Raw genomic sequence first — 12359 nt, 5'->3', positions numbered from 1 at the left:
GGAGCGTGGGGGCAGGAGGAGGAAGAGGTGGGGGCCGGCGACTGCTCTAAAGCAAATGCTCTCAAGGACCCCGCAGTGTTACCGTCACATCCTGGCTACGGGCAGGGCAGGTGCTTATCGGTTGTCGTTGAAACTTAAATCAGCATCACCTACCCCCTAGGAAAATGGTGGGTCCCCCCCCCCCCCCCCGGAGGAGACATCGGGACCTTCTCCTTTTTATCTCTTCCCTACAGAAACGACTGAGACCACCTGGGCTTCACAGGTTCAAGTCCAGAGGTGTGGCAGTTCTGGAAGGGTAAGGCCAGGACAGAGGTTCAAGGCAAAAAGCTATGTGGAGAGCAATAAAAAGTCTATTTATCAAACTGTTATGAAAGGCCAAATAATTTCTTCCAGGAAATGGCCCAAAAAGGGGGGGTCAAATATGGGTCCAGAGAGGGCCCAGCTTTATAACTGTGTTGAGGAGTGCTTTCAGCTCAGCTGGCTGGATGACCTGTTTAGGTTCAGAAGACAGGGGTACGTATGCTAGAGGAATGTTAAGAAAGACATGGTGATGTCTATTTTTAACTGAAGTGATATACAGAACATGAAATAATCTCCCTTTGTTGGGACTACATCCCCTCCCCAGTCCATTGTTATTTATGTATACAAATACTAACATGGTTAGTGATTATAAGAATGGTGATCGTGTAAAGCCAAGCTACAGATGAGAGCTATTTGGTTTTGGTACTGAGGCCACAAACCCCAATGGGACCAATTGGGCACCGTGGTAGTATTTCAAGATGGTGTTGCAGTTCTCAAGGAGCCCTAGGTACTCCCTCCCTGTGCTCTATCCTCCTCACAGCCTGTAGGATAGATGCTGCAGTCCTACCACCCACGGAGGAGGGAGATAGAGTCTGGAGAACTGGATGACTTGCCTAAGGTCACTAGATGAGTAAGGGCTGAGATGAGGCCACCTTGCTTTTCTGCAGCAGGACACTGTCAGGGAAAAGAGAATCAGGAGGCCATCCCATCTGTGACAGTTATAGCTGTGAATCCTGGACAAGGTACTCATAGTTTCTTGAGGCTTCCATTCCCTCACTTTAAATTCCAGATACTATCAGGACATACCTTGTAAGGTTGAGGTTAATACCTGCACAGTGGTTAAAACTGTACTTGGCACTTAATAAACACAGGCCATATGTGCATCACCCATATCCTGGTCTCCATTAGGTGTGACATGTTCTAGAATAACCTCCAACCTCCTTTAAAGGAAGTATAAACCTTTATTTAAAAGTTTGTTCTAGATGACTCATACACATCTATATAACAATTAACTTCTCCCCCATTAAAAGGAGTGATTCTCTTCTCCATGACAATTCTAGCCAGCTAAATTGCCTTAAATTAGAAACAATTTTTCTTTTTCTTTTCTTTTCTTTCTTTTCTTTTATTTTGTCATTTGTTGAAAATACCCCTCACAGGTGTACCTCCCGCTAGGCAATATGTAGTTCTTGAAAACTTTCCATATACATATCAAAGTATAACTTCTGACTGACTTATAGTTCTGGAACATCTTGACCTGAAAGGAAAAAACGATGGTTTCTAATACCTAAGTTTTAGGCTTATTGATCCTAAACTCTTGCCAAATGTTTTACTTCACTTGGAAGGCTTGCAGCATGCCCTTCTGAAACACAGAGATTCTTCTGGCAGTTTAAGTAACCCTCCTCTGATTTAAGTGTGCAGTAAACATTAGTTATTGTTATTACTACTCTCCTGGTTTAGATTTTGTTTTTCTCAAGGCAGGTCATACCTCTGTTTGTGACCTTTGTTATCCTGTCTCAGTCAAGCCTCTCTCTTACCATGGAAAATCTCTAATATTTTATTCTGTCTTCTAGACCTTCAGCAACTGAGACTGCTATAATTATTGCCTCCTACAATTTTTTTTTTCTGCAGAGGCAGATTTAATTTGCATTTTTAAATAATTTATGCAGCTTAGCAAGAGTTCCAGGCAAGGAAGGTGGGAAGGAAAGGGTCAGATCAGGGCCTACATTCATCTGTTGTTTTTTTTTTTTTTTTTTGGATACTATATCCGTGTGTGGATGCTGCCTTTATTTAGCAGATCATTCCAAACTCTTTCAATAACAGAATGCCTGGAAGAGGCAGAAGAGGATGAGGAAGAACTGAAGAAATTAAGTAAATAAAAAGACAAGAAAAATACAGTAGTAAGGGCTGTAGAATGTTTAAGGGAAAGACATTACCACACAAGTAAGAACAAAATGGGAGACTTGTTTATTTTAGTGCTTAAATCAAAACATTCCATTAAGGGCTGCCTTAAATAATGTCACACAGGATATATATGGAAGGGAGAAAACACACTCCCCTGTGCCACAAAAACTATTTGATATAACTAATGACATGCAAACACGATTTGCAAAAGCAGAGCATGACCACAATATGATATTAAAAAAAAGGCTGGTTGAGCAAACAGAGTCCCCATCTTTAAAACAGAAAAAGAGACCTTATAGTTAGAGTGGGTTGAACCTGGTACCTCTTGGTAATAGCAAACCTTCTCCATTACAGATAGGATCAAAGGTCCAGAGAAGTTAAGTCATCCCTGAAAGGTCACTAAGCAAAGAATTCTGTATTTGCTATTTTGGAATAAGTGGTTTGCTTTCAGATGGCTTTTAAAAGTGGATATATTTTTTGTTTCTATAGAATCTTCATATAAAATAGTTGCTCTTTAAGTGTATCTACTTTTATTTAACCAATTATTTTTCTGGTATAATGCTATGACATGTTGTTGTTCTTTAAATATTCACCTACTGCATTGAAAGGCGCATCCAGATTGGAAAACAAGATTCAGAAACATGGCACAATGGTGCATTCACAAGTAAATCATACTTAAAAAATTAAATATTCATGCCAAATCAAAATAATCACCCACTAGTGCCGAAGACAGTTTATATTTCATCATAAAGACAACCAGAAATTGCAAGTATTTGCCAAAATGTCTCCTTTCTCTCACTGTTAAATCATTCTTACTCCCCAGATGCACTTGTTTCCTAATAGTTAGCATTCACAGTACAACTGAAATGAATTACATTCACAATGATCACATTCTGTGTTCAAGTCTCTCTAGAATCGCCTAAAATGAGGTAGATAAACGTTTAAGGGTTTTGTTGGTTGGGACTACTTTCCTTTAGATCATGATCACCTGTTTGTTTTTTAATAGAATTCCAAAATACTCAGCAAAAGATTGAAAATGAGCATTTTGCCTAAAAATGGAAAAATATAATTTCAAAAGGTTATTATGAAAGTTGTTTTACCTCATTTTAATTTAAAAACAGGATAAAGGCAGCAAATTACAAAACCACTGGATATCTTAAAGCTGACAGTCCAACAGAACACGTTTAAAGAGACCCTTGCTCTAGTTCTGGCTTGGGAGTGTGTGGTTGCAGAGGCATCGAGTTCACTCGTTCGGGGGCCCTTAACTCTGACCCAATATTCAAGACTGATTTCTGGAGTTCTTTATAGAAGGCTCTCCCTGACGTCTTGACTCCCATCTCCAGAGGCAGGTCAAGCCTCGGGCGGGAGCTAGAACAGGCTGCACTGCGCGCAGCTGGAGACGGTGCTGAGCGGCTGTGAGGGGCAGGCCGGGTTACATCAACCGAGCCGGGCCTCAGGGACCGTCAGGTTGGGGGCGGGAGACTGGGCACGAGCCCAGCCAGGGGCCCGGGAGTAGGTCGGCGAGAGAGTTCTGGGAAAGCCGGCAGGCCGCTGCGGGTCTTCGTCTTTTTCCGTGGAGCTGTGGGCGAGGCACCCAAGAACTTGCTAAGGGAGCCCGACTTCCTCATGCCTCGAGCCAGGTCTTGGAGCATCAGGTCGTCGGCCAGGACGCCCAGGAACGCGCTGGTGGTGGAACTGAGGATGGTGGCGGCCACCTGCACCGGGCGCCGGGCCGCGTGGGAGCCACTGCCGGCCGCGGTGGCGTCGGCGTCGGCAGAGCCTGGAAGGCAGGGGTCGCCGAGGAGGCGGCGGAGCGCGTACGAGGCGCCGGGCGGCAGGTACTGGTAGGCGCGCCGCCCGCTGTGGTCGCGCACGTGCACCTGCGCGCCCAGGCGCACCACCAGCAGCACGGCGGCGTCCTCGCGGCCGTGCAGGGCGGCCAGGTGCAGCGGCGTGTAGCCGCCGTGCGAGCGCGCGTTCACGTCCACCCGCGCGCCCCCTCGGCGCGCCACCTCCACCAGCTGCAGCGCCATCTCGCGGTCGCCGCTCTTGGCGGCCCAGTGCAGGGCCGTGAAGCCCGACATGAAGTCGCGCTTGGCCGCCAGGCCGCTGTCGCGCAGCAGCAGCCCGTGCAGCTGGTGGGTCCAGCAGCCCCCCGCCGCCCGCACCAGCCACTCGTGCTCCGTGGGCTCCAGGGGCACGGCGGGCGGCGGCGGCGGCGCGGCGGGCACTTCCTCCGCGTCCGGGCTTAGCAGGCGCGGGCCTGCGCGCGGCAGGCGCCTCAGGTGCGGGGAGCGGCCCGGGCCGGGGCCGAGGCCCAGGCCCAGGCCCAGGCCCAGGCCCAGGCCCAGGCCGGCCTCCTCCACCGACAGCCGCCGCCGCAGCAGCGGGGAGCTGCGCGGGCTCGGCTCCTCCGACAGCTGCCGCCGCAGGCCCTGCTCCTCGGCCCGGATCCGGAGCGCGGCGGGGCCCGGGACGCAGCGCACGGGCAGCATGCAGGGCTTGGGGGGCGGCGGCGCCTCGGCCGTCGGGCCGCGCCCAGGTTCCGCGTCCGGCGCCGCGGCGTGGGGCGGGGGCTCCCCCGACAGCGGGCTGGGCGGCGCGGCCGCGCCTGCAGAGAGCCCCTCGGGGGCCAGGGCTAGCTCAACGGCTGGGACCCGGGGCCCGGGGGCACCCCCCGATGGCTGGGCGGGACCCGCCGGGGGCTCCGCGGGCTCCGCGGGGGGCTGAGCGGGCCCAGAGGCGTCCTGCGGCTCCAAGGGCAGGGCCGCGTGCTCGCGTGGTGCCCCCGGCTGCTGCGGCGGCGGCGCGGCCGGGGATGGAGCCCCCGCGCCAGGCGCTTCCCGGGGCGAGACGGGGGTGCTCCGGGGGTCGCCGGGGTCGCCCGGGGGCAGGGCCCGCGCCGCCTGCCGGGGCCGCAGTCTCTTCTTCAGCACCACGAACTTGACGCCGTCCAACTCCTTCACCACCGCCACGTCGTTGACGAATTGCTTGAAGCGGTCCCTGCGGGCGGCGCGGCCGCGCGGGTCGCCGGCCTCCAGCAGGGGCTTGAAGCGGCTCAGCAGGTCGCAGCTGCGCACCTGGCCGCCGTGCTCCAGCAGGAAGCCCAGCACGGCCGCCTGGCTCACCCCGGCGGCGGCGGCGGCGGCGGCGGCGGCGGCGGCGGCGGCCAGCGCCATGGTCAGCGCAGCCCCGCGGGGGCCCGGGCCGCCGCGCCCCCGCGCCCCGCGCTCCCGGCTGCCGGCAGGGGCAGGTGCACGCCGCGGCGGCCGCTGGGACGGGCGGGAGCGGGGGCGGGGGCGGGAGCGGGGGGCTCCGGGGGCCACGTCCTCCCCGGCCAGGCTCACCCGACCGTTTCCACCGAGGCGCGACGGGCGTGTCCCTGAAGCTGGACCTTGGTCACGCCCGCGCCGTGCCGCCCGGGGGCCTCCTGGAGGAAGGTGCGGGGGGCCGCATCGTGCACCCACCGCCTCCGGGGTAGGTTTCTGCCTTCGTACTGCGTCCGATGGGCGCCGGGCTCCATCCCCCGTGCTCGGTGCTCCCTTACAGGTGACAGCTGCCACCGGGACCGCGGCGGGAGGGGGGAGCGGAAATTATCCGCCGCCCCCTCCCCCACCCGGGAATTAAAGGCGCAGTGCCACGCTTCAGCGGGCGCCCGGTTGCCAGGTGGGTGTGCTCCCCAGGGATGCCGTGGTCGACCGGGAGAGGCGACGCTTTTTCTTTCCTTAAGGAATAGCTCGCCACCACAAAAATACCGGGAGGTTATTTAACAGCAATTATTTGTTCATCGATACCGCTCCGATTGTCGACTGCGTTGACCGCGTTTCGCACAGGGAAAGGGCATCTTGCAATTTGCAGCTGAGACAGTGGCCATGCATGTTACCCAAGGTTTAGAAGGGATGTTTTAAAAAAGCAGTTGTTTCATGATGAGATAGTACATTTTCACATGGAAGTTTGAAAATAAAACCACAGAAAGATACAAAGGAGAACTATCACTTGAAATCACCATTAACATTTTGAAATATTTTTCTTCTTCCTTCCATACACACGTGCATACATGTTTTTTGTTTTAGAATAAAAAGCGAAATGGTAATCATGCTATATTTAAATTTTTTCATTTAAGACACAAATATTTGTTGAGCACCTAATTTGGGCCAGTACCTTTTCCGGCTGTAATACATCAGTTAGCAAGAGAGATAAAAACCCCTAATCCAGTGGAGCTCACGTGGCAGGGAAGGGGGAATGGAAATAATATGGTGAATCTGAAAATTCTGTAATATGCTAGATAAATACAATGGAAAAATAAAACAGTAAGACAGGGGGGTCAGATTGCAATTTTGCACCTTGTGTTCAGGGCACGACTCATTTGAAGGTCCCAATTATATAAGGACTAAGGACTTGAAGAGATCAGGTAGTTATGCAGCTAGGTAGGAGAAGAAGCTTTTTGGCTGAGTAAACCACCAGGGGCGAAAAATGGGATCAGTTTCTTAACTTACAAACACCTTACTACAAGTATATAATCAGAGGTACCATTTCTTAGTAGTTTAAGAGAATAAGCCTGGGATCATAATTGCACACTCGAATCATAGCTCTACCTTGGCTTACTTGATTGACCTCTCTGTGCCTCAGTTTTCTTATCTATAAAGTGGGGATGATAATAATGCCTACCTCATCAGATTGTTGTGAGAATTAAGAAAATAAACACAAGAGACTTAAAGCAACGCTTGGCCCAAAGTAAGCATTCAAATTGTATAGCAATGATTATACCACTATTAATGACCAAAACAAAAAAGAAAACAGTAAAATGTGAAAGGCCATCCTTTTCCCAATCCCATTTCCCAGGGCAATTTCTGTCTTCAGTCCTTAAATGCATACGATTTAATCTTTTTTCTCCCACTTTTTATTATATTGTGAGCATTTTCCTCAATGACAATATCTATTCTTTAAATATATATGATTTTTACTATAGCATCAGATAAATATAGTATTACGCTTATTTTCTTATAGTTAGTAGTCTAAATTGTTTCCAGTTTTTAATTCTTGTGAATAGTGGTGCTCATATATAAAACTTTGTGCACATTTCTGATTAATTCCTTAGGATAGAATCCTACCAGTAGAATTACTAGGTCAGAGGGAATTCTTTTCAAAACTCTTGAAACTTAACGCTAGATTGTTTTCCAGAAAAGTTACAGTCCTGTAAAAGTACCTTGTCTTTCCCTCAATGGTATTGAGTAGCATCTTTTAATTTGTCAGTTTGGAAGGTGAAAAGTTGTAGCTCACTCTACTTTTTATTACTAGTGATGTTAAACTTCCCCCCACTTATTTATTGTCTATTTGGATTTTTTCTTTTTGATTTACCTTTCCCCCCCTTTATCCATTAATATCTTCCTGTTGATATGTAGTTATTAACCTTTTATTATATACATTGTCCAGATTTTCCCAGTTTGTCATTTGCCTTTTAATTTTATTGATGACTAGTTTTTTTTATTGTAAATACTGTATCCTTGTAGCTTAAGAATGCTAGTTCAAAATATGAAGATACATCTCCCATTTAAAGGAGAACGTGTAGGATCAACTTACTCTGTAATATTAAGCAGTCTACATCAGAATGATAACAATGCCCTTGAAGAAGTCCCTGTGCTTTTAATCATGCAATGATAACTGTAATCAGCTATCATTTATGTCTGAATATTACCTTTTCTTCAAATCAAACTCAAATCGCACCCTTGCAAAGTCTTCTGCAGCTGCCCCAGGGGCATCCTCCTCCTCCTTTTTTTTTTTTTTTAAGATTTTATTTATTAATGAGAGAGAGCGTGGCAGAGACACAGGCAGAGGAAGAAGCAGGCTCCATGCAGGGGCCCAAAGCGGGACTCGATCCTGGGTCTCCAGGATCACGCCCTGGGCTGAAGGCCGCGCTAAACCGCTGAACCACCCAGGCTGCCCATCCTCCTCACTTCTATGATCTATTTCAACAAACATCTATTGACTATCTTTGGGTGCAAAGCAGTGAGCCAGGTGCTCAGGGGAGAAGGCGCAACCTGCCTGTGGAGAGCTTACTGCTTAGTGGAAGAGAGAAAAACAGTTAATTATGTTACATTCAGATGAAATCAATGCTCTGCAGGCTTACCAGTGCACAGCTTCTAAAAGACCCATGAGGAAGTCTTCAGGAGGCAGGCCGAATTTGCATATGCACAAGATAGGCAAGGGTTTGCAAGTTGGACAGTGAAGACTGAATTCAGGGTAAACAGTCTAGTGTGTTTTCTGTTTAAGTTACGTGTTAGAGGTACAGAAGATAATGTCAGGGAAGTAATCTGGGGTCATGGATAGAGGACCTTAAATTATACTTTGCACTTTATCCTGTTTGCAGTAGATTGCTGTGGAATGCTTGCTTTCTTTTTTCTTTTTAAAAAGTAGCTTCAATTCTTTTTTCTTTTCTTTGTTCTCCAAAAATGATGGGTTCATTTCTTTAAGATTTTAATTCCATTAGTTAACATACAGTGTTGTATTAGTTTCAGGTGTACAATATAGTGATTCAACAGTTCTATACATCACTTGATACTCATCAAAAGTGCCCTACTTAATCCCCATCGCCTATTTCACCTATTCTCCCACCCACCTCCCCTCTGGTAACCATCAGTTCTCGATATATTTTAATTTTCTTTTTTTTTTTTTTTAAGATTTTATTTATTAGAGTACAAGGGCATGTGCAGGCGCATGCATGTATTCGAGACAGAGAGAAAGAGAGAGAGCAAGACCAGAGGGAGAAGGAGAAGCAGACTCCCTCCTGAGCAGAGAGCCCTAAGCAGGGCTAGATCCCAGAATTCTGGGATCATGACCTGAGCTAAAGGCAGACGCTTAACTGACCGAGCCACCCAGGTGCCCCTAATTATTTTTTGATTATAGAATTCATGATTATGTTTTCCCAAATTCCAATAATTTCCAAATTAACAAAATAGATCACATGTTTGAGAAGCATTCCTAATATTTGTTGGCTTATTCTATGAAGCTTTTTATCTACCTCCCTAGGTATAAACACAGCCATGTATTTGTTCAGTGCAGGTGGCATTAGAGCACCCATTATTTTATAACCCATGCTGCTTTGCGGCCTGCCTGCTATAACTGATGCATGTGTGGTGAAGGGATGGAGGAGTGGCACTGCTGGAGGTGATGGCACGTCCTTGGGAGAGACAGAGACAATGAGCTACGGCAGCAGGGCAGAAAGATAGGAATAGATGCCAAAGCTATTTCAGAAGCAGAATTTGCATTATACTGCCTGTTTTCATTTTTAGTCACGTTCCCTTCGTTGTGATTTTCATTTCCATAGCTACTTTTCATATGACAAATTGCTGGTGCCTCAGAAAAATTATTCTGTGATCTCATAGGAAGTGGAGCCTCAATCGAGCTGGAATTTTGTTACTGCCTCCTCTCTCTAAGAGGAGGCGGGAGAAGAACCCTCTGTTAAAGATCATTACTGACTTATGCGGTTTGAACTCGTTCTGACTGTGATCACCAAGAATAGACAACGGATTAAATACTGATTGAAAAGGAGTTGCTGGTACAAGCAAAGTTTATTGACAGTGCTTGACAGGCTTCAGGCTCTGAGCTATACAAAGCAATGTAACCAAGGTCACAGTTTATTATTGGCTGAGCCCAATACTAATTTGTACTCATTTACCATTTAAAATTAGCTCACCAATTACTTAGAAGCGATGTTCTGAATGTTTAATAAGGAGAAAACTCATATAAAAGTCTAGCTTAAACCTTTACACTTGTGCATCTGAACATACTCCACTTTAATATTTTAAGTGATGCATTTATAATTTGGCAAACATCAGGGCAAGTGTGCCAATGACATCCAATTCCCCAGGCTACTTTTAAAGTTCGGTGCCCTCCTGACAGTGAGGCCATCAAATCAATTCTTCCAGTGACTCAGTAGTTTTCTCATAAATATTAGGAAAATCAAATATAAAATGTACATTTATAGCAAGGGTAAAATTTTATGTGTCTTGAATTTGGAGGAAGCAACAGACATTTGTTTTCTATCTCATTTCTCTCAAATCTCATATCTATCTCATTTTTCCTATCTTTCAAGTGTTTGCTTCTATCTCAGTATCTTAAATTTGAAAGTCAGCATAGATGGCCCTTTGTATTTTTTAAAGCCACATTTAAAAATAAATGTAAAATTTTAAATCCCCCATGCTCTGTATTCCATAATGTATTGTTTTGTTTTGTTTTGTTATATTGTGTTGCCTATTCCAACATACAATATCCCTTGAACTCTATGTCTGGGCTCCACAGAGACCCAGAGTGGATGTTTCATGTTTGTGACTGTCTCGCCCCCATAATGGGACAAGAATAGGCCCCTTACATTAGGCTTCATCCACCACAGTCTGGCTCCTCTGCCTCCTGGTGTCTCACCATGCATCATCATCAGTAAAGAAGAGTGTCTGGGGTCCCAGTCAGCAGGAGCTCCAAGGATATGAGGACGATGGTCTCCCCAGAACGGCTGTAAAGGGACTTTGCCCAGATAGCAAGCTTTTGCAGTCATGACTTCCGGAATAAATCATGTTTTGTTCTTGCTTACCAGCTCAGAGGGAGCAAAAAGGGCCTCTTTCTCATGCCTGTGACTTCTATAGTTCCCTTTTCTTCAAGGTTGAGGGACTATCTTTATTTCTAAATCCTAGTGACGGGATCCCTGGGTGGCGCAGCGGTTTGGCGCCTGCCTTTGGCCCAGGGCGCGATCCTGGAGACCCGGGATCGAATCCCACATCGGGCTCCCGGCGCGTGGAGCCTGCTTCTCCCTCTGCCTGTGTCTCTGCCTCTCTCTCTCTCTCTCTCTCTCTGTAACTATCATAAATAAAAAAAAATTTAAATCCTAGTGACAAGTGTCACATCCTTCATTATATCTGAGATCCATTTCTCAGGATGCTTACCAGATTCTGCAGATGTGCTCGGTGGGTTGTTAGAGCACCAGTAGGTCTAGTCTGTGGACACTCGGAAAACTGTCCATGGTAGGCAAATCATGAGCAGATGTGGTCATTTTCTGCCTTTAGTCATTCCTTCTTGGCCTATTTTATTCTCATAGATGAGTTTTGATTAAAAAATATGTTTACCCCCCCAGAGGGACATTTTGGGACTCCTTTTTATTTTCAAGGGAGTCAGTGTCTAAATTAGGAGAGCTTAGTTCCAGAGGCCTGCAAAGTGCTATTTTAACCATTTCCTTAATCGTAAAGTGGAGTCCCTGCTTGGGTCAGAGTGAATAAAACAGCAACCCAAAACAGCCCTTCCACTATGGACTTCCCCATTCAAGAGGGCTTTGAGAAGACAGCACCAAGTGTATGAAAATGAGAAATCCACCAACATCTGGCTTTAAAGATGGACAGGTGGAAACAGTTTAAATCTTCTCTGAACTCTTGTACTATATATACTACTATGTATACTATGTAATATATTATGTTTAACTTGCCTTCCATGTAACAACATGGCTAAAGGTAGAAAGAATTCATAGATACAAACTCATCCAATTTCCTAGTCAGTGATTCTAAGAGCTCATTAATAGAGAGCTCCAAATAAACTAATTTGAAGTAAGTTATACAGAGCCTGAAAGTTATGCGTTGGTTGAGACCCTTCTAGAGGGGATGTGTTGGGGGAGGAGTCAAACTGAGGTGTGCAGTTGGGTGGTGGTTGGAAGTGACAGGTGGGTTGTGGGATGGACAATCAGCCAAAGGGCTAGTTCCAGGTGCTCAGCTTGCTTGCTGAGCACTTGCTTCAAGATTTGCTTGCTGCTTCAAGACTTACTTGCTTGCTTGCTGCTGCAAGACTATCAGCTAAATAAATGGTGAACAGTTTTATTAACAGTCCTCAGAGTAATAATTGGTGACACTGAACAATGGGCAAGAAACAGGAAGATGAACCCTGCCTCTGAGGCTGTGTGGTCTGGGGAACAGGTCATTAACAGCATGGGCTTTACTTATCTGACTGTGCATCAGTGAAACACAAGAATTGCTAAATGGGAACGAGGATAACACAGGTCCTTTTCCTATATTATTTCCAATATTCCTACTCCTGAGATGGCTCAGGCTCCTGGGAGTGAGATGCTATGTGTCACCTGTTGGGACATAATGCTAAGTGTTCCATAAATATTGCTAATGATGGAA

General features: G+C 47.0%; 1 protein-coding gene and 1 long non-coding RNA gene across 2 annotated transcripts; one reads left to right on the top strand and one right to left on the bottom strand.

Moving 5' to 3' along the window:
• The first annotated feature begins 9 nt into the window (after positions 1 to 9).
• LOC140641327 (uncharacterized) lies at positions 10 to 364 on the top strand. Its single transcript, XR_012037866.1, has 2 exons — positions 10 to 110; positions 234 to 364. It is a non-coding gene; the product is annotated as an uncharacterized lncRNA (long non-coding RNA).
• A 1878-nt stretch (positions 365 to 2242) lies between these two features.
• On the bottom strand, positions 2243 to 10750 carry SOWAHA (sosondowah ankyrin repeat domain family member A). Its single transcript, XM_072842628.1, has 2 exons — positions 10621 to 10750; positions 2243 to 5758 (listed from the first exon to the last, which is right to left on the bottom strand). Exons 1-2 carry the CDS (start codon positions 10748 to 10750, stop codon positions 3666 to 3668), a joined length of 2223 nt encoding a protein of 740 aa, XP_072698729.1. The 3' UTR covers positions 2243 to 3665.
• Positions 10751 to 12359: the final 1609 nt, after the last annotated feature.

This window comes from Canis lupus, chromosome 10, assembly GCF_048164855.1.
Source record: "Canis lupus baileyi chromosome 10, mCanLup2.hap1, whole genome shotgun sequence".
In the NCBI taxonomy this organism is placed as follows: domain Eukaryota; kingdom Metazoa; phylum Chordata; class Mammalia; order Carnivora; family Canidae; genus Canis; species Canis lupus.
The sequence above is the reverse complement of the archived record's forward strand: the minus strand, read 5'-3'. Positions and strand labels throughout refer to the sequence as shown.

Coding starts and splice junctions, on each gene's coding strand:
- SOWAHA (XM_072842628.1), bottom strand. CDS start 10,750: ATGACTGCAAAAGCTTGCTATCTGGGCAAAGTCCCTTTACAGCCGTTC. Junction 5,759..10,620: donor TTTACTGATGATGATGCATG/GTGAGACACCAG, acceptor TCCCGGTGGCAG/CTGTCACCTGTAAGGGAGCA.